Raw genomic sequence first — 23,541 nt, 5'->3', positions numbered from 1 at the left:
ACAGACATGACAGTTCAATGTAACTTGGTATCCTGGATGGGATCCTGGAACAGAAAAAGGACTTTGAGCAAAAACCAATGAAATTTGAATAAAGCATCCACTGTATCTCTCTCTCTCTTTTTTTTTTTTTAGACAGAGTCTCGCTCTGTCACCAGGTTGGAGTGCAGTGGCACGATCTCGGCTCACTGCAACCTCTGCCTCCTGGGTTCAAGAGATTCTCCTGTCTCAGCCTCCTGAGTAGCTGGGAATACAGGCATGAGCCACCATGCCCAGCTAATTTTTGTATTTTTCGTAGAGATGGGGTTTCACCAGGTTGGCCAGGATAGTCTTGATCTCTTGACCTCATAATCCGCACGCCTCGGCCTACCAAAGTGCTGAGATTCAATGCGTGAGCCACCGCGCCCAGCTTGTATCTCTTTTTTTTTTATCTTCTTTTTTAGAAACAGGATTTCACCATTTTGCCCAAGTGGGTCGCGAACTCCTGGGCTCAAGCAATCCTCCTGCCTCAGCCACTCAAAGTGCTGGAATTACAGGTGAACCACCGCACCCAACATGAACTCAAGATTTAAAACAATGACGAAATCTCGGATGGGCGCGGTGGCTCACGCCTGTAATCCCAACGCTTTGGGAGGCCGAGGCGGGCGGATCATGAGGTCAGAAGATCGAGACCATCCTGGTCTAACACGTGGTCTCTACTAAAAATACAAAAAAATTAGCCGGGCGTGGTGGCAGGCGCCTGTAGTCCCAGCTACTAGGGAGCCTGAGGCAGGAGAATGGCGTGAACCTGGGAGGCGGAGCTTGCAGCGAGCTGAGATCGCGCCACTGAACTCCAGCCTGGGCGACAGAGCGAGACTCCGTTTCAAAGAAAAAGAAAAGAAAAAGCCTAAGGATTTAACCAAGTTCCTTTCTCCATCCTTCAGGCCTCCCACCCTCGGCGCCCGCGGCCAGCCGCGGGCACATCCAGCCCCGCCCGGGAGCTAGAACCTGCTGCACCACCCGGTGCAGCCTCGGGAGACTGGCTCCGCAGCACAGGTGTGTCCCTCTTCCTTGCTCAGGCCGGTCCGCGGCTTCCGGGCTCTCCGGGCGCCGGCACCAAGCATGGCGTGAACCTGAACTTAGGTGACCCCACCCGGTCACAACCGGGGTAGGAAGCTAAAGAAGGGAGCCGTCAGCCCACCCAAGGGGCGGTCCCAGCACCCCAGTAGGGAACTGCTGTGCTCGGCCTCTGAGTTCGATCGGGAACCCAGGTCTCTTTCCTGCCAATGACAAAACCTCCGCGTCCCAGGCCTCCCTTCCGGAGCCGGAGTCGGCGGCTAAGCGCTGGTGGCGCCGGGAGAGTTAATTCCAACTGCCTCAGGCTGATTCCGGGGACCGGAGCGCCGAGAGCTCCTCCCATTGGCCGCGGAGCGGGCTCGGCGCTGATTGGCTGAGGGCCTCGGCGGCTCTCGAAGGCTCCCCATTGGCCCAGCGCTCCAGTGACAGGAGTGTGGCGGCCCGGCCTCCGCAGGGTACCCGGGGTTGAAGCTGCTGCGAGCTCCGAAGGCTGCCTGGGTCCTGACTTCTTTCTCGGATCCAGATCTCGTTGCTGACTCGAGGAAATCACCGGCTTTTCTCCCGGATCCTTTTCTTCTCTAACCTGCTGGCTTTCTTTTTCCTGCCTGCCTGGCTTCCATCTCCCAACTCCGCGGTTCCCTCCTCTACTCCCCTGCCCCCGTCGCCCGCCATCCTGAGCCATCCCACCTGTCACCTTCTGTCTTTTGCCCCTCCTTGACCTCAGAGGGTTCTGCCATAAGCTTCTCCTAGACTTCTGTCTCTTCCCTGCTTGCCAGCTCCTGACTCCCAAATTCCAGCTGACTACTTCCATTTGACCACTTGACATTTGACCCTGACACCCTTGACTGCAAACCTAAATTCTTACCTTCTGCAGCCTGTACTGCTGAAACAGGCCTTCCCCTGTCTTCCAACCCCGCTTTCTGACACCCATTTTTACTTTCTTACTCTTGGGCCAGTCCCTGCTACAGTTACCCACCATGGACTTCTTGATGAGTGGCCTGGCAGCCTGTGGGGCCTGTGTATTCACCAATCCCCTGGAGGTGGTGAAGACCAGGATGCAGTTGCAGGGAGAACTGCAGGCCCCTGGCACATACCAGCGGCACTACCGAAATGTCTTCCATGCATTCATCACCATCGGCAAGGTGGATGGCCTGGCTGCCCTGCAGAAAGGCCTGGCCCCCGCCCTCTTATACCAGTTCCTGATGAATGGCATCCGACTGGGCACCTATGGACTGGCTGAGGCTGGGGGCTACCTGCACACAGCCGAAGGCACCCACAGTCCTGCCCGCAGCGCAGCGGCTGGGGCCATGGCTGGGATCATGGGAGCCTACTTGGGGAGCCCCATCTACATGGTAAGAAGAGGATTCTTGCCTGGGACCTTCAGGGCAGATCCTTGTTGTAGAATAGGAGCCTGGTCTTTCCTAAGGGCATAGGTGGCAGGGTGCTACCCCACTGCAAGCAGGGAAAGGCATCGCGAAAGAGCTGGTAGGCTTTGGAGTCTTCTGACCTGCCCTATACACACCCATCTGATGGACACGATTGAATGTATTGATTAAGATTATCGACTTTGGAGCCGATCACCGTGGCTCACGCCTGTAATCCCAGCACTTTGGGAAGCCAAGGCGGGCAGATCACAAGGTCAGAAGATCCAGACCGTCCTGGCTAACACGGTGAAACCCCGTCTCTACTAAAAAATACAAAAAATTAGCCAGACGTGGTGGCAGGCCCCTGTAGTCCCAGCTACTCAGGAGGTTGAGGCAGGAGAATTGTGTGAACCCGGGAGGCAGAGCTTGCAGTGAGCCAAGATCACGCCACTACACTCTAGCCTGGATGACAGAGCAAGACTCTGTCTCCAAAAAAAAAAAAAAAAAAAAAAAAAAAAAAAAAAAAATTATGGGCTTTGGAATCAGCCTTTCTGGAACTAAAGTCCTGGCTTTGAAAATTACTAGTTGGTGAGCTTCAGTTGCCACATCTGTAAAAAGGTAATAATTGTAGTGGCCTTTGTGTGATTATTGGGAGGATGGAGGGAGACAAATGCGGTAGACATGGAAGCATTAGTGCGAATCCTGGCAGAGAGTAAGCATTTGGTAGCATTGTTTTTATTATTATGTGTTGATATTGAGGTTGGACTTGTGAAGGGGAGGATAAGGAATTTAACATACGTCAGAGAGTGTAGGGATCAGGAAGATCCTGGGCATTACAGAATTAACAATCTCTGCCCCTTTGAGTTATCTGGCATAGGTGAAGGGTCAAGAGCCTGAGGCCCAGAGAGGGGAAGTGATCCACTCAAGGTCACACAGCTGTTTATTGCTAGGACTAGGCCCTGCTTAGTGCTCCTAAGAGCAAAAGAGACTGGGAAGTAGTACATCCTGTAGCAGAGGCAGTCTGGTCCCATTCTCACGGTTTGAGTTTCAGGGACAGTGGTCTCTCCAAAATCGACTAGATACTTTTATGGGGAGTGGGGGCTAGAGAGCAAGTTTTGCCTAGAGTCTGATGGGGAGCCTGATAGAAGTGGTGGCTGGAGATCTGGTCTGGGAATGGGAGCTGGCATGACAGGCTGGACACCCAGGTCTCGCCTAACATGCCTTAGGAAATGTTGCCATTCTCCAACCACTCCACCCCCAATTGCTAGCCCCAAGGGAAGAAGGATATGAAGGGGGTGTGGTGACTTACAGTGCTGGGAGATCCATCCCTCCGCAGCTGGAGCCTAGAGACAGAGTCTTTTTGTTAACCAATTTGTTAAGTAGGAACAACAATAATTATCAGAATAAGAGGATATTCATTGCTGAACACCCTAGAGGAAATGTGAGGGGGTCAGACATTTGGTTCTGAGGTAGGAGGACAGCCACTGGGCCGTAGGCTATGATATTCTCTTGTTCACAGGTGAAGACACATCTGCAGGCACAGGCAGCCTCAGAAATTGCTGTAGGGCACCAGTATAAGCATCAGGTGAGAGTTCCCAAGTCTGCCAAAGTCCCTGATCATCCTTTCTCTTTTCCCCTAGCTTTCTGCCTGTACCCAACAGCTCCAATCCCAGCTCAACCCATTGGTTCTGTCCCATTTTGCCCCTGGAGTCTACCCAGACCCTCTTTCCTTTTTTTTTTTTTTTTTTTTAGACGGAGTCTCGCTCTGTTGCCCAGGCTGAAGTGCAGTGGCACGATCTCAGCTCCCTGCAACCTCCGCCTCCCGGGTTCAAGCGATTCTCCTGCCTCAGCCTCCCAAGTAGCTGGGACTACAGGCGTGCACCACCACACCCAGCTAAATTTTGTTTTGTTTTGTTTTGTTGAGACAGAGTCTCGCTCTGTTGCCCAGGCTGGAGTGCAGTGGCACAGCCTCCACTCACTGCAACCTCGGCCTGCCGGGTTCAAGTGATTATCCTGCTGCAGCCTGTTGAGTAGCTGGGATTACAGCCATGTGCCACCACGTCCAGCTAATTTTTGTATTTTTAGTAGAGACGGGGTTTCACCATGTTGGTCAGGCTGGTCTCGAACTCCTGAACTCATGATCCGCCCGCCTCGGCCTCCCAAAGTGCTGGGATTACAGGCGTGAGCCGCTGCACCCGGCAATTTTTGTATTTTTAATAGAGATGGGGTTTCACCACGTTGGCCAGGCTAGTCTCAAACTCCTGACCTCAGGTGATCCGCCCACCTTGGCCTCCCAAAGTGCTAGGATTACAGGCGTGAGCCACCACGCCCAACGCCTCTTTCCAATATGTATTCCAGTTCCTCTAATTTTCTGCCCCTGTTTCTCCTGACCAGTGAATGCCCTCACTTCCATGCATCCCGCCCCAGTTCTTGGGTGCCCAGGGAGGGAACAATGGGGTGGCTAGACAACCAAGGGCCCCCATTCTGGCTCTAAGCCCACATTGAACTGGTTGTCTGGACGACAGGTTCCTATTAAGCATCCATCCTTGGCAGTGTTAGGATGGCAGCCCCTGATGCTTGGCTGTCTGAACCCCACCCCCTGGTCTTCCCCACACTAGGGCATGTTTCAGGCGCTAACCGAGATTGGCCAGAAACATGGTCTGGTGGGGTTGTGGCGTGGGGCTCTGGGCGGCCTGCCCCGAGTTATCGTCGGTTCCTCCACCCAGCTGTGCACCTTCTCATCCACCAAGGACCTCCTGAGCCAGTGGGAGGTACTGCCTGGGAAATGGGTGGGTCTGTTTCGGGAAGCGGGGAAGGGGAGGGCAAGCTGCACTGGGCCCTGGAGGGGATGGTGCCCAACATTCAAAGGTGAGGGAGTGGCAGGAGGGCTTGGAGGTCACTGACTCTTTAGACCCTTCCCACAGTTCTCTTGTCACTTCCTCCCAGAAGGGGTACCTGAGCCTTCAGGGTACCCTGGCCTTCCTCCTTCTCAGTGTTTTTGCACTGTTAAAACTGGTGCAGTGGAAGCTCCCCGAGTTAGCAGCATCTGTGTCCCCAGGGCAGGGACTGTCCTGTCCTTGGGGTGGAATGGCTGGCGGATTGACAGTGCTCTTCCTCTCTACCCCCTTAGATCTTTCCTCCTGAGAGCTGGAAGTTGGCTCTGGTGGCTGCCATGGTGAGTGGCATTGCAGTGGTCTTGGCCATGGCACCCTTTGATGTGGCCTGCACAAGGCTCTACAACCAGCCCACAGATGCACAGGGCAAGGTAAGGAAGTGCTCTGGGATGCAGGCAGGGAAGCAGGGGTTCGGGGAGGCAGATTGTGGGTGCAGGTGGGATAGCCTGAAATGCAGCCTGTGGAGGAGCTGCCCCTGGTGGGCTCTGACAAACTCCTTCTCTGTGCTCTCCCTCCCTCTCTGACATGCTCTCAGGGCCTCATGTACCGGGGGATTCTGGATGCTCTGCTGCAGACAGCTCGGACCGAGGGCATTTTTGGCATGTACAAGGGTATAGGTGCCTCCTACTTCCGCCTCGGCCCCCACACCATCCTCTCCCTCTTCTTCTGGGACCAGCTGCGCTCCCTCTACTACACATACACTAAATAACAGTCTTTCTCCCAGACTCCACCAAATGAGCACTCCCTGGCCATTTGTGCCTCCACCACTATGTCCTGGTGACTACTGATAGGTGACCTTTCATCCATCCATGGGAGACAGCCAACCCCACTCCCTATCTGTTCTCAGGGTTGAATCACTACAAGAGTTTCCCTTCTTTCCTTGGGTGTTGCTGTAAACCTTCCCTACCCATTCCCTGGGTAATTCACACTCCTCTCTCAGGACTGAACCAGTCATCCCAAAGTGTATTTCCTCCCTCTCACCACTGCCACCCTTGAGTCCCTCCTGCTCCCAAGAACAGCTTTAAACTCCTCCCTCCAAAACCAAAGGGAATTGGAAGACCCAATTCCCAGGTGTCTGAGACCCAGGCATCTTGTTAGATTCAAAGGCACAGAGATTATATTGATGATAAAGCAAGTTTATTCTGAAGAGGGATTGTCTTATGTTTATGCACAGGGAAGAAATGAGAGGAAACTCTCTTTTCAACCTCTTTTCCCCCTCACAGAACCGAGTCCCCAAGTTCTCAGCAACATCATGCAGTGCTTCAGCACCTTCACTGGGGACCAAAGATGTTGGGATCATGAAGGGTCAGACTGGTCACCAGCTGTTCAAAGTCACCCAGGCTCCAGTGTGGAGGTGACAGATTTTCAGGGCCAAGAGATGACCTGTTGTCAGGGCTTGGGGTGGGGAAACAGATGGAGAGAGAACATCATCCAGGCCTGAGGTTTGGAAATTGCCAATTCCGGTTCCAGAGGACCTGGGTATCAGTTACCCCAAACCTCTGGCCCACTCCTGCTTCCTGGGAGGATCCCACCAGTGAGTCTCCCTGTTCTGTCCCTCCCAGCCCGATTCTCCTGGGAACCCAGTCATGAGATACCCGCCCGTTCCTTCCTCCTTACGGGGGCTGATTGAAGGTGAGCAAGAGATCAGTCTGGTACTGGGGCAGCCTCAGCAAGGCCTGATGAAGTGTCACATCCTTTGCTACCTAAGGGGATCAGAGTCAGGATGCTTATCTGGATCTCTGCGCCCCCGCTACCGCCCTTCCAGGACATTGCACACTCTCAGGCCCTCACCTGCTGGTTTTCCTTAGCTATCTGCTGCTTGCCAGAGAGGACCCAGGCTTCTTGACAGCAGCCCCTCAGGGCCAGGTTCTCCAAACTGAGAGGCTGAACAGACTCCACGTGGACAGCCCTAGCCCCCTGCACGCCACCAACATCCTCAAAGTGGTACCTGGAGTAGGGAAGCGGGGTCAGGAAGGGACATCTCTGGCCGCCTCCCTGGGAGCATCTTTAAGTTGCACGCCTGGCTCCCGGCCCCTGCGTGTTCTCACCGCCCAGATTAACCGTCGGCCGCGGGTCCCGCCCACTGCCCCGGCCCCGCCCCTGCCATTGGCCAGCCCGGGGCCCTTCCCTCACCGCGCAGCCGCTTCGCCATGCACGTGGGCCTGCAGCTCGAGAAGTTCCACGATCAGGCTCTGGTCCGTGACGGGATGGCAGAAAACTTCTTGATTGTCGGGGACCGGTCGGAGGTCGCTGGAGTGAGGCGAGGTAGACCCTGGTTGACCCCGGTCTCTTCCCACAACCCACCCAGTCAGCCGCCCCTGGGCGCCCTGGCCTTCTCACCTTACGTCAATGGCCCCCGTGGGGAGGATGGCGGAAAAGGCGCCCCCGAACAGCGGGCAGTCTCTCATGGGCTCCATGGGCCTGAGGCTGGGTTATGGACATTAGAAAGGTTTAAAAAAAGCCCACATTGGGTCACGTGGCATCGGCTCCCTGGGTTTCGCAGCTGCCACCACCACCCGGGTCTAGCTTAGCTCCCGGATCCTTTAAGATTTGGTTCCGCCCCGCGTTATCGCTGGCCAATCGGCGCCAAGACCCTGGGGGCGGGGGTCAGCGGCGTTGCTCCGGAAGCTGCGCTCTTAGAAGGGCGCCGGGCGGGACGGTGGGGTCTGGCTTGTAGTTAGGGTCTGTGTCGCCCTGAGTGGTCACAAGCATGCTCCCGCCAGCCTCCCCTTGATTGATTGATTGATTGACGGGTCTCGCTCTGTCGCCCAGGCTGAAATGCAGTGGCGCAATCACGGCTCACTGCAGTCTCCACCTCCAGGACTCCAGCGATACTCCTGCCTCAGCCTCCCGAGTGGCTCCTGCTCCCGCCACCACACCCGGCTAAATTTTTAATTATTTGTAGAGACAGAGCGGGGTGGGGGGGGTGTCTCCCTATCTTGCCTAAGCTGGTCTCAAACTCCTGGGCTCAAGCGATCCCCACGCCTCGGCTTCCCTAAGTGCTGGAATTACAGGCGAGAGCCACCGCGCCTGGCCGCCTCCTCCTTTTCAAGTGGTCACACCTTCCAAGAAGGTCGCCTGAGACCCTCCTGCGGGGGGCAGATGCTTGTCCAAAGGGCCCACGTCAAGGTTGTGTCTTTTGAGTCAGGAAAGCATAGTTTCACGGTGTTCTGAGCCTCTGAACAACGAATCGGCTACCACCCAGACCGCTAATTTACAGATCCGATGCTGGGAATTAGGGAAACAATGAGTCCAGCTTAGGATTCAGGTCTCACACCTTCCTGAAAGTGGGACCCAACCTGGGTATTAGAAATCTAATTCCCCTCAAATCTTTGCTTTAGGAATGCTCTTGTGCAGGAGCAACCCCACCCCCAGCTCGGCACACCTGGACAGAAGCACAGATTAAACCCTCTTTTGTTTGTCTTTTACAGATTTGTTGTGTTCTTTAAGTTTTAGCTTCACTCTATCCTTCCAGTTCATTTCTCTATTCATCTTTGATCCCCAGCACCTGGCACAGTGTTTAGAGCATAACAGACCTAATATATATTGTTTTGTTTTGTTTTGTTTTGTTTTTGAGATGGAGTTTCGCTCTTGTTGCCCAGGCTGGAGTGCAATGGCATGATCTTGGCTCACTGCAACCTCCGCCTCCTGGGTTCAAGTGATTCTCCTGCCCCAACCTCCTGAGTAGCTGGATTACAGGCATGCACCACCACGCCGAGCTAATTTTGTATTTTTAGTAGAAACGGGGTTTTTCCATGTTGGTTAGGCTAGTCTCGAACTTCCAACCTCAGGTGATCCACCTGCCTCGGCCTCCCAAAGTGCTGGGATTACTACAGGTGTGAGACACCGTGCTCAGCCCAGACCTAATATATATTGTTGAGTGATTGAATAAACTCAGTGCAAATGTCCAGAACCCAGGAGATCACCCATACCTTCATGGATTCTAGATGTCACCTGCTTCCCAGCCAAGAATTGGGCAAGAGGATTCTGATCTTGAGGCCATTCCACAGGGTTCCAAGTGCTGACCATACCTCTGGACGCTAATGATTTAGTGAAATGAAGCCAAACGGTGCGCATTTATTGGTCTCTTACCTTGCCAGGCCCTATGTGAAGGGCTGGAGATACATTTAGGACACAGCCCCTGATGCCTCACTGAAAGTGTAAAAGGAACAGTGGAGCACACTTGGAGTCTTTTTTTTTTTTTTTTGAGAGGTGGTCTCACTGTTGCCAAGGCTCGACTGTAGTGGTGGTGCAATCATAGCTCACTACAGCCTCAACCTTGTGGGCTCAAGCCATCCTCCTGCCTCAGCCTCCTGAGTAGCTGGGACTACAGGCACGCACCACCATGCTCGGGTAATTTTTGTATTTTTTTTTTTTTTTTAAGAAATGGAGTCCCACTGTGTTGCCCAGGCTGGTCTCGGACTTCTGGTCTCAAGTGATCCTCCTGCCTGAGCCTCCCAAAGTGATGAGATTGAGTGATAAGACTCAAAGTGATGAGCCACCATGCCTGGCCCACACTTTGAGTCTTAAAGGTTGACTCACAATTCAGTAGGATATCCTAGGGGTATTCTAGCTGGGGGAACATCAGGAGCAAAAACTTGGAGATGAGAGGGCATGTTTTGGGGAAAGCAAGTGTATCCGTTTGGCAAGAGAGGGTAGGATGGGAATGGGTGGCAGGGAGCTGCGAACATGGTCAGGTGTGCAGGGTTTTTGTAGCGCACACTAAGGAGCTTGACTCCTCATTCCTTACTACAGCCATCAGACTCCTCTCTGAGTCTCATTTCATCTTTAAAATGCTGTAGGGGGGCCGGGCACCATGGCTCACACCTGTAATCCCAGCACAGTGGGAGGCCAAGGCGGGGCGGATCATGAGATCAGGAGTTCGAGACTAGCCTGGCCAACATGATGAAACCCCATCTCTACTAAAAACACAAAAATTAGCCGAGCGTGGTGGCAGGCGCCTGTAGTCCCAGTTACTAGGGACGCTAAGGCAGGAGAATTGCTTGAACCCAGGAGGTGGAGGCTGCGGTGAACCAAGATTGTGTCACTGTACTCCAGCCTGGACAACAGAGCAAGACTCCATCTAAAAAATGAAACAAAACGCTGTTAGGAAGAAATGAGATATGGATGTAGTTGAGTCTGACCTATTTCTGGGTAAAGAGAGTGGAATAAGTTTGCTGTATGAGGAATTTGAGACAGCGGGGACGGTACAGGCTCCAGAGGGAGAGAAGGAGCCCAGCCATGGGAAACCAAAGGAGCCAGGTCAGAGGAGCCCACCCCACGATGCTTCTCTGGGATGAGTGACAGACCTCTCTGTCCCTCCCTCCTGCTTTGTGCCAGCCTGCTCTCCAGCCCTGTTCCCCACCAGGGGCATTACTGGCTCTGGCTGCTTTGGGAGCAGTCAAGCAGGTAGAGCCCTTGGAAACGGACCTACAAGGACATAGAAGTTAACAGGGTGCCTGCACCAGGCATAAGGGGGTGTGGAGGCCTATTACATGGGCCCAGAGGAGGTCACGCTAGGTCAGGAAGGCTGAGAAAAAGCCCCGCCAGCTTCCTCATTTTGGGTGTCTGGTATGTCTCATGTTCTGCCATGAGCCCTGTGCAGCTGGGGACCCCCGGCCCTCCACAATTCTGTGGGCTCTTGGGGGGTGCTCAGCCAAACCTTCTCTGGATGAATGGGGTAGAAGGCTACCCTCACTTGGCAAATCTCCAAGCTTGGCTCCACTTCCCCTTCTCCCTTCACCTCTTTTTTTTTTTGTGTGTGTGTGTGTGTGTGTGTGTGTGTGCCTGTCACTTCTGCTGGCCCTGCCACCTCTCGACTCCCTCAAGTGTTCAAATCCCAACTTCCCAAGGGACAGGATCTAACTGGGTCGATTTGTTGTCATTCAATCTGCAAGTACCTATTTGGCAGGCTCTCCCGCCTGGCCACTCCTCGGGCCACCACCCAAATACAAGAGAGATCTCTGGTCCAGCTGGCTGTGGCTAGGATAATGAGTGTCAGGGGACAAATCTCAGTACAGAGATGGCCAGCAGCCACTTTTCTCAGGAGAATGTGAGGGTGTGGCTGGCTCTCAGCCCACTGGTTGCAAGTAGGCCTGCAACTGATTGATTCTCTACACCTGGGACATTCCCTTATCCAGTGCCCTGCATGCAGTTGATGCAGCTGTTTGCTTTGGGGACAAGAGTCCCAGAGACTCTCCCCTTTAGGGCACCAAGAGATGGACTCAAATCAGAGAGACACCACCACACCCCAAGTCAGGCATCCCTTTGAGAAGAGTTAAGGCAATGAATATTTCTATTACGCACGGGTTTTCGTCTTTTTTTCTACTGCAGACTGCTTTGGCAGTTTTGTGAAGCCCATGATCCCCTAGTCAATGTGATGTTATTGTTATTGTTATTTTTTCTGTTTTTTTGAGACAGGGTCTTATTCTGTCACCCAGGCTGGAGTGCAGTGGCACGATAACAGCTGACTACAGCCTCAACCTCCTGGGCTCAAGCCATCCTCCCACCTTGGCCTCTTAAAGAGATTACAGGCATGGGCCAGGTGCTGTGGCTCACGCCTGTAATCCTAGCACTTTGGGAGGCCTAGGTGGGCAGATTGCTTGAGCTCAAGAGTTTGAGACCAGCCTGGACAACAAAGTGAGACTCTGTCTCTATTACAAAAAAAAAAAAAAAATTAACAGGGCGTGGTGTCATATGCCTGTAGTGCCAGCTACTTGGGAGGCCAAGGTGGGAGGATGACTTGAGCCTGGGAGGCGGAGGTTGTAATGAGCCAAGATCACGCCATTGCACTCCAGCCTGGTTGGCAGAGCCAGACTCTTTCTCAAAAAATAAAGAAAATTAAACCCAGATATTTGATAGAGTACAAGTCTACTTCTTGGTTATCATATTAACTAGATCTAGCAGCAGCCCTAATAAAGTAATAAAAAACTGGTGATGCACACAAATTATGGTTCAAGAGATCCACAGCCATTCTAAAGTAAGCACATCTGTAACTGCTATTGAGCTGAAACCGCAGATACTGCTAATACTACTGTGGTTCATTACCTAAATTCAAAGTGAAAGGAAATGCTAAATTTCAGTTAAAAGGTTACTGAAAACACCCGACACTGTGGGAGGCCCAGGAGGGAGGATTGCTTGAACCTAGGAGTTTGGGACCAGGCTGGGCAACATGGCAGAACCCCATCTCTACCAAAAAAATACAAAAATTAGCTGGGCGTAGTGACTCGCATCTTCCAGCTACTGGGGAGGCTAAGGTGGGAGGATTGATTCAGCCTGGGAGCTTGAGGCTGCAGTGAGTCGACATCATGCCACTGCACTCCAGCCTGGGTGGCAGAGGGAGACCCTATCTCAAAAAAAAAAAAAAAAAAGTCAGGCATAGTGGTACATACCTGTGGTATCAGCTACTTGGGAGGCTGAGGTGGGAGGACGGCTTGAGGCGGGAGGTTAAAGCTGCGGTGAGCCGAGATGCCACTGCACTCTAGCCTGGGTGACAGAGGGAGACCCTGTCTCAAAATATTATGCATATTGAAAATAAAGATGAGCCAGGCGCAGTGGCTTACGCCTATAATCCCAGCACTTTGGGAGGCTGAGGCAGGCAGATCACGAGGTCGGGAGTTCGAGAACAACATGGTGAAACCCCGTCTCTACTAAAAATACAAAAATTAGCCAGGCGTCGTGGCGCACACCTGTAATCCCAGCTACTCAGGACGCTGAGAGGAGAATCACAGGAACCTGGGAGGCCAAGGTTGCAGTGAGCTGAGATCCAGCCTGGGCAACAGAACAAGACTCTGCCTCAAAAAAAAAAAAAAAAAAAAAGAATGGAGACAGCAATGACAGAAAGAAGGAGCTGGAAGGTTTGGGTTGTAAGTAGGGCAAAGAGGACAGACGGCCTCTGATCTTTCCTGCTAAGTCACGAGATTGGGTACTTTACCCTCTGTCCCCTAGTTCTCAACAATGACAGAGGCGCAACACGGACAAGGGAAGGAGGACTTTCCACATCTACAACCAGTCTATGCAAACCTACCCAAAGGCCAAGGGAGCTAAGAGGCTGAAGAAAGAGACTGAGGCCGGGAATGGTGGCTCACGCCTATAATACGAGCACTTTGGGAGGCCAAGGCAGGCAGATTATCTGAGGTCAGGAGTTCAAGACCAGTCTGGCCAACGTGGTGAAACCCCGTCTCTACTAAAAATACAAAAGTAGCCAGGTGTGGTGGTGTGCGCCTGTAGTCCCAGCTACTCATGAGACAGAAGAATCACTTGAACCCAGGAGGCAGAGGTGGCAGTGAGCTAAGATAGCGCCACTACACTCCAACATGGGTGACAAAGCAAGATTCCATCTCAAAAACAAACAACAACAAAAAAAAGAGAGACTGATGTATCCAGTTTCTCAGAAAGAAACATTTAATAGTGACTTAGAAACAGAAGCCAGGCGGCCATTAGCCAGTTAGCCCCGAGTCCCAGGGCTGATATACCTGACCGGAAAGGTATACATGCCTCAGTAGAAATGCATGGTACCACTGACATCAACACCTCAGGGAAAGGCGCAGAATGCTATGTGAATCTACCTAAGAGCAGGATTGAAGGTCACAGTAGATGAAGTGGCAATCTTAGAGGCATTCCAGAACAGGGGTTAACCAGAGGACACCACGGCGGATCAGCATCCAAGATGGAGCAGCTTCATCCTCCACGACAACCCAGGCCGGGATCTCTGTGTCTGAAACCCAGTGGAGGTACCCGTTGTTTCTTCCTTTGGAACCTCTTAGAAGGTGCCATCCCTCTTAAGAGTCCATGTAGTGCCAGCCTCCAAAGCACCACATAATTTAACTCTTTTTTTTTTTTTTTTTTTTTTTGAGACGGAGTCTCGCTCTGTAGCCCAGGCTGGAGTGCAGTGGCGGGATCTCAGCTCACTGCAAGCTCCGCCTCCCGGGTTCACGCCATTCTCTGGCCTCAGCCTCCCGAGTAGCTGGGACTACAGGCGCCTGCCACCTCGCCCGGCTAGTTTTTTTTTGTATTTCTTAATAGAGACGGGGTTTCACCGTGTTAGCCAGGATGGTTTCGATCTCCTGACCTCGTGATCCGCCCGTCTCGGCCTCCCAAAGTGCTGGGATTACAGGCTTGAGCCACCGCGCCCGGCCAATTTAACTCTTTTCTTTCTTTCTTTCTTTTTTTTTTTTCTGAGACGGAGTTTCACTCTTGTTGCTCAGGCTGGAGTGCAATGGCTCCATCTCGGCTCACCGCAACCTCTGCCTCCCGGGTTCAAGTGATTCTGCCTCAACCTTCCTGAGTAGCTGGGATTACAGGCATGCGCCACCACGCCCGGATAATTTCGTGTTTTTATGTTTTTAGTAGAGACGGGGTTTCTCCATGTTGGTCAGGCTGGTCTCAAACTCCCGGCCTCAGGTGATCCGCCCGCCTCGGCCTCCCAAAGTGCTGGGATTACAGGCGTGAGCCACCGTACCCGTACAGCTCTTTCCATCTGCTTGATTTAGCCAAGGTCACTTCCCTATAACTTTCCACAAGTGAAATCTTTGGGAGTGGGGAGGGCCGTTGTACTGCATTTGGCAATGATCTAGGGGAGAGAGGAGTTGTGGTGAACAGGCCTGCTTCCCATCCCTTCTGCTGCCTTGGATCCACCGGCAGTGGGAAGTCGCTCAACTGGTTAGACTGTTGGGTTAGTCGTGGCCATTCCTTCTCAGCTTTCTCTTTTTCTTTTTCTTTTTTTTTTTTTTTTTGAGACGGAGTCTCACTCTGTCGCCCAGGCTGGAGTGCAGTGGCATGATCTTGGCTCCCTGCAAGCTCCGCCTCCCAGGTTCACGTCATTCTCCTGCCTCAGCCTCTGGAGTAGCTGGGACTACAGGCGCCCGCCACGTCACCCAGCTAATTTTTTTGTATTTTTAGTAGAGATGGGGTCTCACCATGTTAGCCAGGATGGTCTCAATTTCCTGACCTCGTGATCCACCGGCCTTGGCCTCCCAAAGTGCTGGGATTACAGGCGTGAGCCACCACGCCCGGCCAGCTTCCTCTTTTTCTGTCAACCCCTTCAATGCTGGGTTACCAGGCCCTGCACACTCCTCCTAGATAACCTTACCCATCCACATTCCAGTGCTTCCCAAATATTCATCTCCATCCCGGATCTCTTCTGACCACCTCCTGGATACCCCCACCTACATGTCTCATTGACATTTCAAACTGAACACATCGTAAGCAAAGCATATCATCTTCCCCCCAGACATGTCCCTATCACAGGTAATGACATTATCTACACAGTGGTTCAGGCAAGAAGCATGGGCATCATCACTGGCTCCTCTCTCCCCATGTCTTCCCCAACACCCAGTTTGTGGTGATTCATTTTTTCCCCCCCGAGACAGTCTCATTCTGTGGCCCAGGCTGGAGTGCAGTGGTATGATCTCAGCTCACTGCAACCTCTGGCTTCTAGGTTCAAGCAATTCTCCTGCCTCAGACTCCTGAGTAGCTGGAATTACAGGCGCACACAACCACACCCAGCTAATTTTTGTATTTTTAGTAGAAACGGGGTTTCACCATATTAGCCAGGCTGGTCTCGAACTCCTGACCTTGCGGTCTGCCTGCCTTGGTCTCCCAAAGTGCTGGGATTACAGGCGTGAGCCACCACGCCTGGCCGTTCATAGTGATTCTATCTCCTAATAGCCCTCAAATCCTTCCACTTCTCGCCATCTCCACTGCCACTACCCTAGTCTGGGGTAGCAGTTTCTGCCTGGAGATTGTGTAGCTTTATCCATGGACTCCCATGTCCTCTCCTGCCTCCCTCCTCTCAGAGTGATTTCTCAAAAACGCAGACCTCCTCATGTCTATCCGCTGTATAAACCCCTCCAAATGGTTTCCATTGCTCTTAGAATCGAGTCCAGATTCCTGTTCTGTTAGGCCTTGGATTTTGCCTGTCCTGTTTCCCAGTTATATTATATTTGATGTTCCAGACAGACTCACTCACCTTTGTTAACTCCTTACAATATCTCTCGCCTCTGAGGCTTTGCAAATGTTGTTGTTTTTCTAGAGTGCCACCCACCTTCATGTAACAAACTGCTACTCATCCTTCAGGTCTCAGCTCACTCCGAGAATCCTTCCCTGATCCCAAAAGTCTGGGCCACATCCCCTGCTATGAGCTCCACGGTACCCTGAGCTTCCCCTAAAAGCACTGGATTGAAGTCACTTGTTCCAAGTCTATCTCCCTCGTGTGTGCCCCTCAGGAGGAGGCCCTTGACAATGTTGTTCCCTGAGTGACAGTATGGGCAGGGCTGTCTCACAGAGGTTTGTCTCGTTCTGTAGTCGCAGGCTGCCCCTCCAGCCTGACCAGGCAGAGGGAGCTGCACAAAGGCCTTCCTGCTTGGGGGAGGATGGCCCAATGCTGCAGGCACTCCTAGTGGACTGCTCACACGGAAAGGTTTCCTGAAGCCTCACAAGACGCCAAGACCCAGGCTCCACTGTGGCAGGTCTCCGGTCTCTACTATCTGGCTGTTTGCCGCTCCCAAGCGTCCAATGACAGAAGGTTTATTTGGTTTCCACCACCACAGGGTCTTACATACAGCAGGTGCTGGGCGCACGATGCTAGCCAGGCCCCAGGATACTGACCACCCAGCTGCCGTGGGAGACATTCCTTCACCAGGCTCACCACTGACGGACGCCCATCCCCCTTCTTTCCAGTCTTTCTCCATTATCTATGTTCCGGTTTGAGCAGTGTCCCAGACACACTTCAGAAGTTCCTTGGCGGGCTGGCCTGTTGGAGAGCAGAGGGTGCCCTGGTGGGGAGCCTCTCTAAAACAGATGGCCCCCACCAGGTGATCCCATCTGGATGCTCTCACTCACACTGCTTCTTTGTGCTTAGCCCCTGCCTGCTGCCTCCCCGGCCAGTAGTGCTCCTTCCAGCAACTGAGGATGACGTAATGTGTGCTTAGTTCAGTGTTGTGTCTTTTTCTGTACAACGGAAGGGCCCTGTTGGCAGCCAGGCAGATGTTAAACTAATCAAGAAAAGAGGCCGGACGCGGTGGCTGTAATCCCAGCTACTCAGGAGTCTGAGGCAGGAGAATTGCTTGAACCTAGAAGCCAGAGGTCTGTAATTCCAGCACTTTGGGAGGCTGAGGCGGGCAGATCACGAGGTCAACAGATCAAGACCATCCTGGCCAACATGGTCAAACCCCATCTCCACTAAAAATACAAAAACCAGCTGAGCGTGGTAGTGCCTGCCTGTAGTGCCAGCTACTTGGGAGGCTGAGGCAGGAGAATCGCTTGAACCTGAGGGACAGAGGTTGCCGTGCGCCAAGATCGCGCTATTGCACTCCAACCTGGGCAGCTGAGCAAGACTCCATCTCGGGAAAAAAAAGAAAGAAAGAAAAGAGACTTACAGACCCACACCAAGCATTCCTTGGGGTTAGGACAAGAGGATACATGGAAAGCCACAGACATCATGTCCAAATGAGCAGCTAACACACTATTAAATGGAATGTATTATATCATGTTAATCTTCCAAACATAGCTTTGTAACAAAGAAATTAAATTGTACATATGGAGAGCTACAGAGTTAATTTGATTGCAGGTGGGTGAAATATGAAACCAGTGAATCTAATCTAATTATTATTACACATATGACAGTGTTTGAGCTGAAGGGCTGACAATGTTTAGGTGAGTAATAGAATAAAGGTATATATACTTTATAAACTATTGTATAATAATTCCATAAATTTAAATTTCTTGCTTTCACTTTAATAATATTCATTGTATTGTTTTAATTAATATGTTCACATAATTTGGAATATATTGATAATAATGATTACAAGGATCAAAAATAAAATTCAATGTTTTTGAAGTAAAAAAAAAAAAAAAAAAAAAGAAAAGAGACTTACTGGTTCTCCCTGTCTTTCCACTTACACAGGGCCAGTCTCCTTGACCTGATAACAGGAACTCGTGACTTTAACTGGACAAATGAGGTAAAAAGGGGAAATGCTTGAGAAGTACAAAGTCCAACCACCCATGAACCCAATCCACTAATTCACTCTTGTATTAAGGGAAAAAGAAAAATGTCAATATTTACTAATTTTAACATTCATATGTATTCATTTGTTCAGCATATATTTATTGAGCACCTACCAGGCGCGGGGCACTGTGTAGATATTAGGACATGGTGGGGAGCAAAAATGTGTCTCCTGATATCATGGAACTTACACACTAATAGGGAGACAGATCTTTGATCAAATAAACAGCTTAGGCTGGGCACAGTGGCTCATGCCTATAATCCCAGCACCTTGGGAGGCCGAGGCGGGCAGATCACGAGGTCAGGAGTTTGAGACTAGCCTGGCTAACATGGCGAAACCCCGTCTCTACCAAAAATATAAAAATTATTGTGCCACTGTACTTCCACCTGGGAGACAGTGAGACTCCCTCTCAAAAATAAAATAAAATAAAATAAAATAAAATACAAATATAAAAATTAGCCAGGCATGGTGGCAGGCGCCTGTAGTCCCAGCTACTCAGGAGGCTAAGGCAGGAGAATCACTTGAACCTGGGAGGTGGAGGTTGTGGTGAACTAAGATTGCGCTACTGCATTCCAGCCTGGGCAACAGAGCGTGACTCCATCTCTAAATAAATAAATAAATGAAAACAGTTCACAGTTCATTCATTGCAATGGTGAAAAATAAAGTACAACAGATTTGGGCTGAGAAAGGAGGTATGTGGTGCTGCTGAAATAACCTCTCACAAAGGATTTGAGCAGCGCTATTGACCCAGCTGAAACCCAAAGGAAGGACTTGTTCACTAGGTGTGTATGTTGCTGTAAATGGTTTTGCTTTTAGACCTCAGTTTTAGAGAACTAAGGTCATCATAACCCTTGGTTCATGGCGCATTATATCATTGAAGGCCCACTTGGGCACTTTCTTATTAACCTTTCATCTCCATTTTTCCTTCCCATTCCCTGTTTCCCCAAAGGTGGTTAATGATGAACTTATGAGAGAACCTGTTCTGTCTGGCTTTCTCAGAGGAAGCAGGTAGGTTGGGAGTTTGCCAAATGGGTATGATGAAAAGGTCATAGCTCAAGTGAAGGGGCTTTGGAAAGGCTGTTACTGGAAGCTGGATAAGGAGGGAAGAAAGAAATGGAGCAATGGATTAGGGTAAAGTAATTATTGCATTGGAGGTCCTAATTACATTGAAATCTCAGAGTATTGTAGATAAAGAAGCAAGATGGAAGGAAAGGGCCGGGCATGGTGGCTCATGCCTGTCATCCCAGCACTTTGGGAGGCCAAGGTGGGTAGATCACTTGAAGTCAGGAGTTTGAGACCAGCCTGGCCAACACGGTGAAACCCCGTCTCTACTAAAAATACAAAAATTAGCCAGGCGTGGTGGCGCATGCCTGTAATCCCAGCTACTCGGGAGGCTGAGGCAAGAGAATCCCTTGAACCCAGGAGGTGGAGGTTGCAGTGAGCCGAGATCGCACCAATGCCCTCCAGTCTGGGCGACAGAGTGAGACTCCATCTCAAAAAGAAAAAAAAAGATGGAAGGAAACAGGACGCCTGAATAAATAAGTTTGGAAATAGAGCCTTATGGTTGGAAGCAGAACGCCTGCATAAATAAGTCTGGAGACAGAGACAGTCCTGGGTGATGATAAAATCCAAGTGGGGTAGTTGGCTGAGGTGGAATGAAGGTCACTGTAGAAAAAGTTCAGTGTTGGATGGTCAGCGACATGGATACAGGATAACAGAAGGGGCTGAGGTGAAGCACAGGACAGGGACCCAGGGCCTAATACCCTTAAAGAATGAGAGGGAGTTAGGAATGGTTGAATAGGGTAAGGTTTAGCTACAAGGGATGGAAAACACCAAAATTAATAGTGCCTAAACAAGACAGGCTGGGTGCTTTGGCTTACGCCTATAATCCCACGCCTATAATCCCAGCACTGTGGGAGGCCAAGGCAGGCAGATAACTTCAGGTCAGGAGTTCGAGACCAGCCTGGCTGACCTGGCGAAACCCCGTCTCTACTAAAACTACAAAAATTAGCTGGGCGTGGTGACATGTGCCTGTAATCCCAGCTATTCAGAAGGCTGAGGTGGGAGGATCGCTTAAACCCAGGAGGCGGAGGTTGCAGCGAGCCGAGATCACACCCCTGTACTCCAGCCCGGGAGTCAGAGTGAGACTCTGTCACAATTAAAAAACAAAAACAAAAACCAAGACAGAAGTTCATTTCCTACACTCAAGATATTCAGTGTTATCTTGTCCTCATGGCACTCCTCAGTGTTGGAAGAACCAGTCTCCTTTGATCTTTTTTTCTTTTTTAGAGACAGGGTCTGGCTCTGTTGCCCAGGCTGGAGTGCAGTGGTATGATCACAGTTCACTGCAGCCTCAACCACCTGGGCTCAAGTGATCCTCCCACTTTAGCCTCCCAAGTAGCTTCCTCTTATCTTGTTGCTCTGCATGATACCAATTCCCAAAGCTACTTCAGTATGGCTGCTGAACTTCCAGCTGTCGTGTCTGCATTCCAGACAATAGGAAGCAAAAATGCATAAAGAGAAAAATGCATCCTTCTTGTAAGAACACTTGGAAATTGTATACATCATTTTCTCTCCCACTGGCCACAATTTAATCAGCAGCCACAACCCCAGCTAAAATACTGGAACATTCTGTTTTTGTTTTTGTTTTTTTAATTTTCTTATTTTTAGACGGAGTCTTGCTCTATCGCCCAGGCTGGAGTGCAGTGGCGCGATCTCGGCTCACTGCAAGCTCCACCACTGGGGTTCACGCCATTCTCCTGCCTTAGCCTCCCGAGTGGCTGGGACTACAGGAGCCACCACCATGCCCGGCTAATTATTTTTGTACTTTCAGTAGAGATGGGGTTTCACCATGTTAGCCAGGATGGTCTCGATCTCCTGACCTCATGATCTGCCAGCCTCGGCCTCCCAAAGTGTTGGGATTACAGGCGTGAGCCACCGCGCCTGGCCCTGGAACATTCTCCTTCCCTCCCTTCCTCCCTCCCTCCCTCCCTCCCTCCCTTCCTTCCTTTCTTTTTTTGAGAGGGACTCTCTGTTGCCCAGGCTGAAGTGCAGTGGCGTGATCTCGGCTCACTGCAACCTCCGCCTCCTGGGTTCAAGCGATTCTCCTGCCTCAGCCTCCCAAGTAGCTGGGATTATGGGGGCACACCACCACACCCAGCTAATTTTTGTGTTTTTAGTAGAGACAGGGTTTCACTATGTTGGCCAGGTTGGTCTCAAACTCAGGTGATCCACCAGCCTTGGCTTCCCAAAGTGTTGGAATTACAGGCATGAGCCACCGAACCTGGCAGGAACATTCTATTTCTAGAGAGGAATCAATTATTGAAGAACTGGCACCTTCTCCCACAGAGAGCGCCAGAGAAGTCAGTAGAACACAACGAGTTGGGTGAAAGGGATGTAGTAGAATGGCATGAGCCTGCAATGGGCAGGGTTTTCTTTGAACTGGGTGAACAGTCTGGCAGTGGTACGAGGACCCTGACTCCCTAGCCTGGGGAAGATGAGATACGTGAGGTTGAGGTTTGAGAAGAAAAGTCGCCACTTGGAGGGGCTGCAGAAGTGGCTCTCAGAGGACAGCTGGTTTTCCATGAAGGCAAGGAGCGGGCAGAGAGCTAGCCTGGAGGGTTCACCAGAGGGCCCTGGGGAGTGGGTGGGTGGGAATGGAGCTGGGTGGGGGTCATCAAGGACAGGGTTATATGGCTCCTGGATGAAAACACGGATGAAAAGCCAGGGGACTTGGTCTTGATAGTGTCTGAGGAGGGTGGGTCTTACTTGGCCATTGGGACCCAAACCAGAAACTGCTCCCCCTTCAAAATCCCTTCTTGAGGGGAACAGAAAGGATAAGGATGCTAAATTCCGTCTGATTCTGATAGAGAGCCGGATTCACCGTTTGGCTTGATAAGACCAAGCAAGTCCTCCCTCCCAATTGGAAGGAGTTTACCTATCACAGCCAACCAGGAGGTTACCTCGCATGCCATCCTTTGACTTTTGCATCAAGCCCTTAATAAACCTGGTATCTAAGCCTTGGTACCAGCCCCCAAATTGTACGTTTGATACTATAAATCTGAAAGACATACATATATCCTTTCCAAGTGTCAGGAAAGAACATTAGAATGTCAAAAATGATCCGGACCCTCACTCTCCTTTCGCTGCCTGACCGCCGCCATCATGGGTCACGTGCATGCTCCCGGGAAGGGCCTGTCCCAGTCGGCCTTGCCCTATCGACGCAGCGTCCCCACTTGGTTGAAGTTGACATCTGATGATGTGAAGGAGCAGATTTACAAACTGGCCAAGAAGGGCCTGGCTCCTTCACAAATCGGTGTGATCCTGAGAGATTCACATGGTGTTGCACAAGTACGCTTAGTGACAGGCAATAAAATCTTAAGAATTCTTAAGTCTAAGGGACTTGCTCCTGATCTTCCTGAAGATCTCTACCATTTAATTAAGAAAGCAGTTGCTGTTTGAAAGCATCTTGAGGGGAACAGAAAGGATAAGGATGCTAAATTCCGTCTGATTCTGATAGAGAGCCGGATTCACCGTTTGGCTTGATAAGACCAAGCAAGTCCTCCCTCCCAATTGGAAATATGAATCATCTACAGCCTCTGCCCTGGTCGCATAAATTTGTCTGTGTACTCAAGCAATAAAATGATTGTTTAACTAAAAAAAAAAAAAAAAGTGATCCAGAGGAGTCCCATACTGCTCAGGGTAGGTCACTTTGCAAAGCAATGAGGAAAATCTCTGAAACAGTTGTTTTCCCCATAGCCATCATTTACCATTGTTTCATAATCATCAGTTTCTTCTTAGGGTGGCTGCTCTACCAGGAGCACACAGAAGTGCTCAGCCTCCCCACCCGAGCTCTCCTAGCCCTCATGCCTTCAGGGGTCTGGGATTATAGTCTCCATTCTCAGGGACACTCCTTTTATCAAGATGTTGAACATTCTAGGGAGCCAACTGACTTGAGGTGTACAACACAACAGTCACGAGGAAGGGAACTCTATCCACAGTCCTGTGAGCAAAGGAAGCAACGGACAGCAAAGGAAGCAAAGACAGCTGCCAGCAGGAAGTCTCGACACACTGCCTCCAGGAAGTGAGACTGCAGGATGGTGGGAAGCAGATGTAGTCCTGGTGAGCCCAGCCCCCTTCACTATGTGTGGACCCCAAGCAATGCAGCCAACCTTCATTCATCCTTCATTAAAAAGGTGGGGAGGGGCTATCAAGTACTTTAGTAAG

General features: G+C 51.1%; 2 protein-coding genes, 1 long non-coding RNA gene and 1 pseudogene across 7 annotated transcripts; 3 read left to right on the top strand and 1 right to left on the bottom strand.

Annotated features, from left to right (window-relative positions):
• Window positions 1-840: 840 nt before the first annotated feature.
• SLC25A35 (solute carrier family 25 member 35) lies at window positions 841-6,458 on the top strand. 3 transcript variants are annotated; one of them, XM_045375357.3, is made up of 6 exons: window positions 841-1,032; window positions 2,010-2,405; window positions 3,937-4,002; window positions 5,036-5,188; window positions 5,548-5,682; window positions 5,847-6,458. In XM_045375357.3, exons 2-6 carry the CDS (start codon window positions 2,031-2,033, stop codon window positions 6,018-6,020), a joined length of 903 nt encoding a protein of 300 aa, XP_045231292.2. In that variant the 5' UTR covers window positions 841-1,032; window positions 2,010-2,030; the 3' UTR covers window positions 6,021-6,458. The 3 variants fall into 3 exon arrangements, with proteins under 3 accessions (XP_045231292.2, XP_073874630.1, XP_005582902.3); XM_074018529.1 differs by lacking the exon at window positions 5,036-5,188; XM_005582845.4 differs by lacking the exons at window positions 841-1,032; window positions 5,036-5,188 and having other exon boundaries at window positions 1,475-2,405.
• Window positions 6,432-7,847, bottom strand: RANGRF (RAN guanine nucleotide release factor). 3 transcript variants are annotated; one of them, XM_005582846.5, is made up of 5 exons: window positions 7,652-7,847; window positions 7,445-7,561; window positions 7,103-7,259; window positions 6,929-7,014; window positions 6,432-6,706 (listed from the first exon to the last, which is right to left on the bottom strand). In XM_005582846.5, the coding sequence occupies exons 1-5, from the start codon at window positions 7,726-7,728 to the stop codon at window positions 6,583-6,585; spliced, it is 561 nt and encodes a 186-aa protein (XP_005582903.3). In that variant the 5' UTR covers window positions 7,729-7,847; the 3' UTR covers window positions 6,432-6,582. The 3 variants fall into 3 exon arrangements, with proteins under 3 accessions (XP_005582903.3, XP_015293112.2, XP_073874631.1); XM_015437626.4 differs by lacking the exon at window positions 6,929-7,014; XM_074018530.1 differs by lacking the exons at window positions 6,929-7,014; window positions 7,103-7,259.
• On the top strand, window positions 7,450-23,528 carry LOC135967934 (uncharacterized). The gene is made up of 3 exons (XR_012425271.1): window positions 7,450-7,576; window positions 18,216-18,270; window positions 23,255-23,528. It is a non-coding gene; the product is annotated as an uncharacterized lncRNA (long non-coding RNA).
• LOC102123083 (small ribosomal subunit protein uS15-like) lies at window positions 22,455-22,986 on the top strand (annotated as a pseudogene).
• Window positions 23,529-23,541: the final 13 nt, after the last annotated feature.

This window comes from Macaca fascicularis, chromosome 16 (genome assembly GCF_037993035.2).
Source record: "Macaca fascicularis isolate 582-1 chromosome 16, T2T-MFA8v1.1".
Lineage (NCBI taxonomy): Eukaryota > Metazoa > Chordata > Mammalia > Primates > Cercopithecidae > Macaca > Macaca fascicularis.
The sequence above is the reverse complement of the archived record's forward strand: the minus strand, read 5'-3'. Positions and strand labels throughout refer to the sequence as shown.

Coding starts and splice junctions, on each gene's coding strand:
- SLC25A35 (XM_045375357.3), top strand. CDS start 2,031: ATGGACTTCTTGATGAGTGGCCTGGCAGCCTGTGGGGCCTGTGTATTC. Junction 2,406..3,936: donor TGGGGAGCCCCATCTACATG/GTAAGAAGAGGA, acceptor TCTTGTTCACAG/GTGAAGACACATCTGCAGGC. Junction 5,189..5,547: donor ACCTCCTGAGCCAGTGGGAG/GTACTGCCTGGG, acceptor CTACCCCCTTAG/ATCTTTCCTCCTGAGAGCTG.
- RANGRF (XM_005582846.5), bottom strand. CDS start 7,728: ATGGAGCCCATGAGAGACTGCCCGCTGTTCGGGGGCGCCTTTTCCGCC. Junction 7,260..7,444: donor CATGGCGAAGCGGCTGCGCG/GTGAGGGAAGGG, acceptor TCCCTACTCCAG/GTACCACTTTGAGGATGTTG. Junction 7,015..7,102: donor TAGCTAAGGAAAACCAGCAG/GTGAGGGCCTGA, acceptor TGATCCCCTTAG/GTAGCAAAGGATGTGACACT.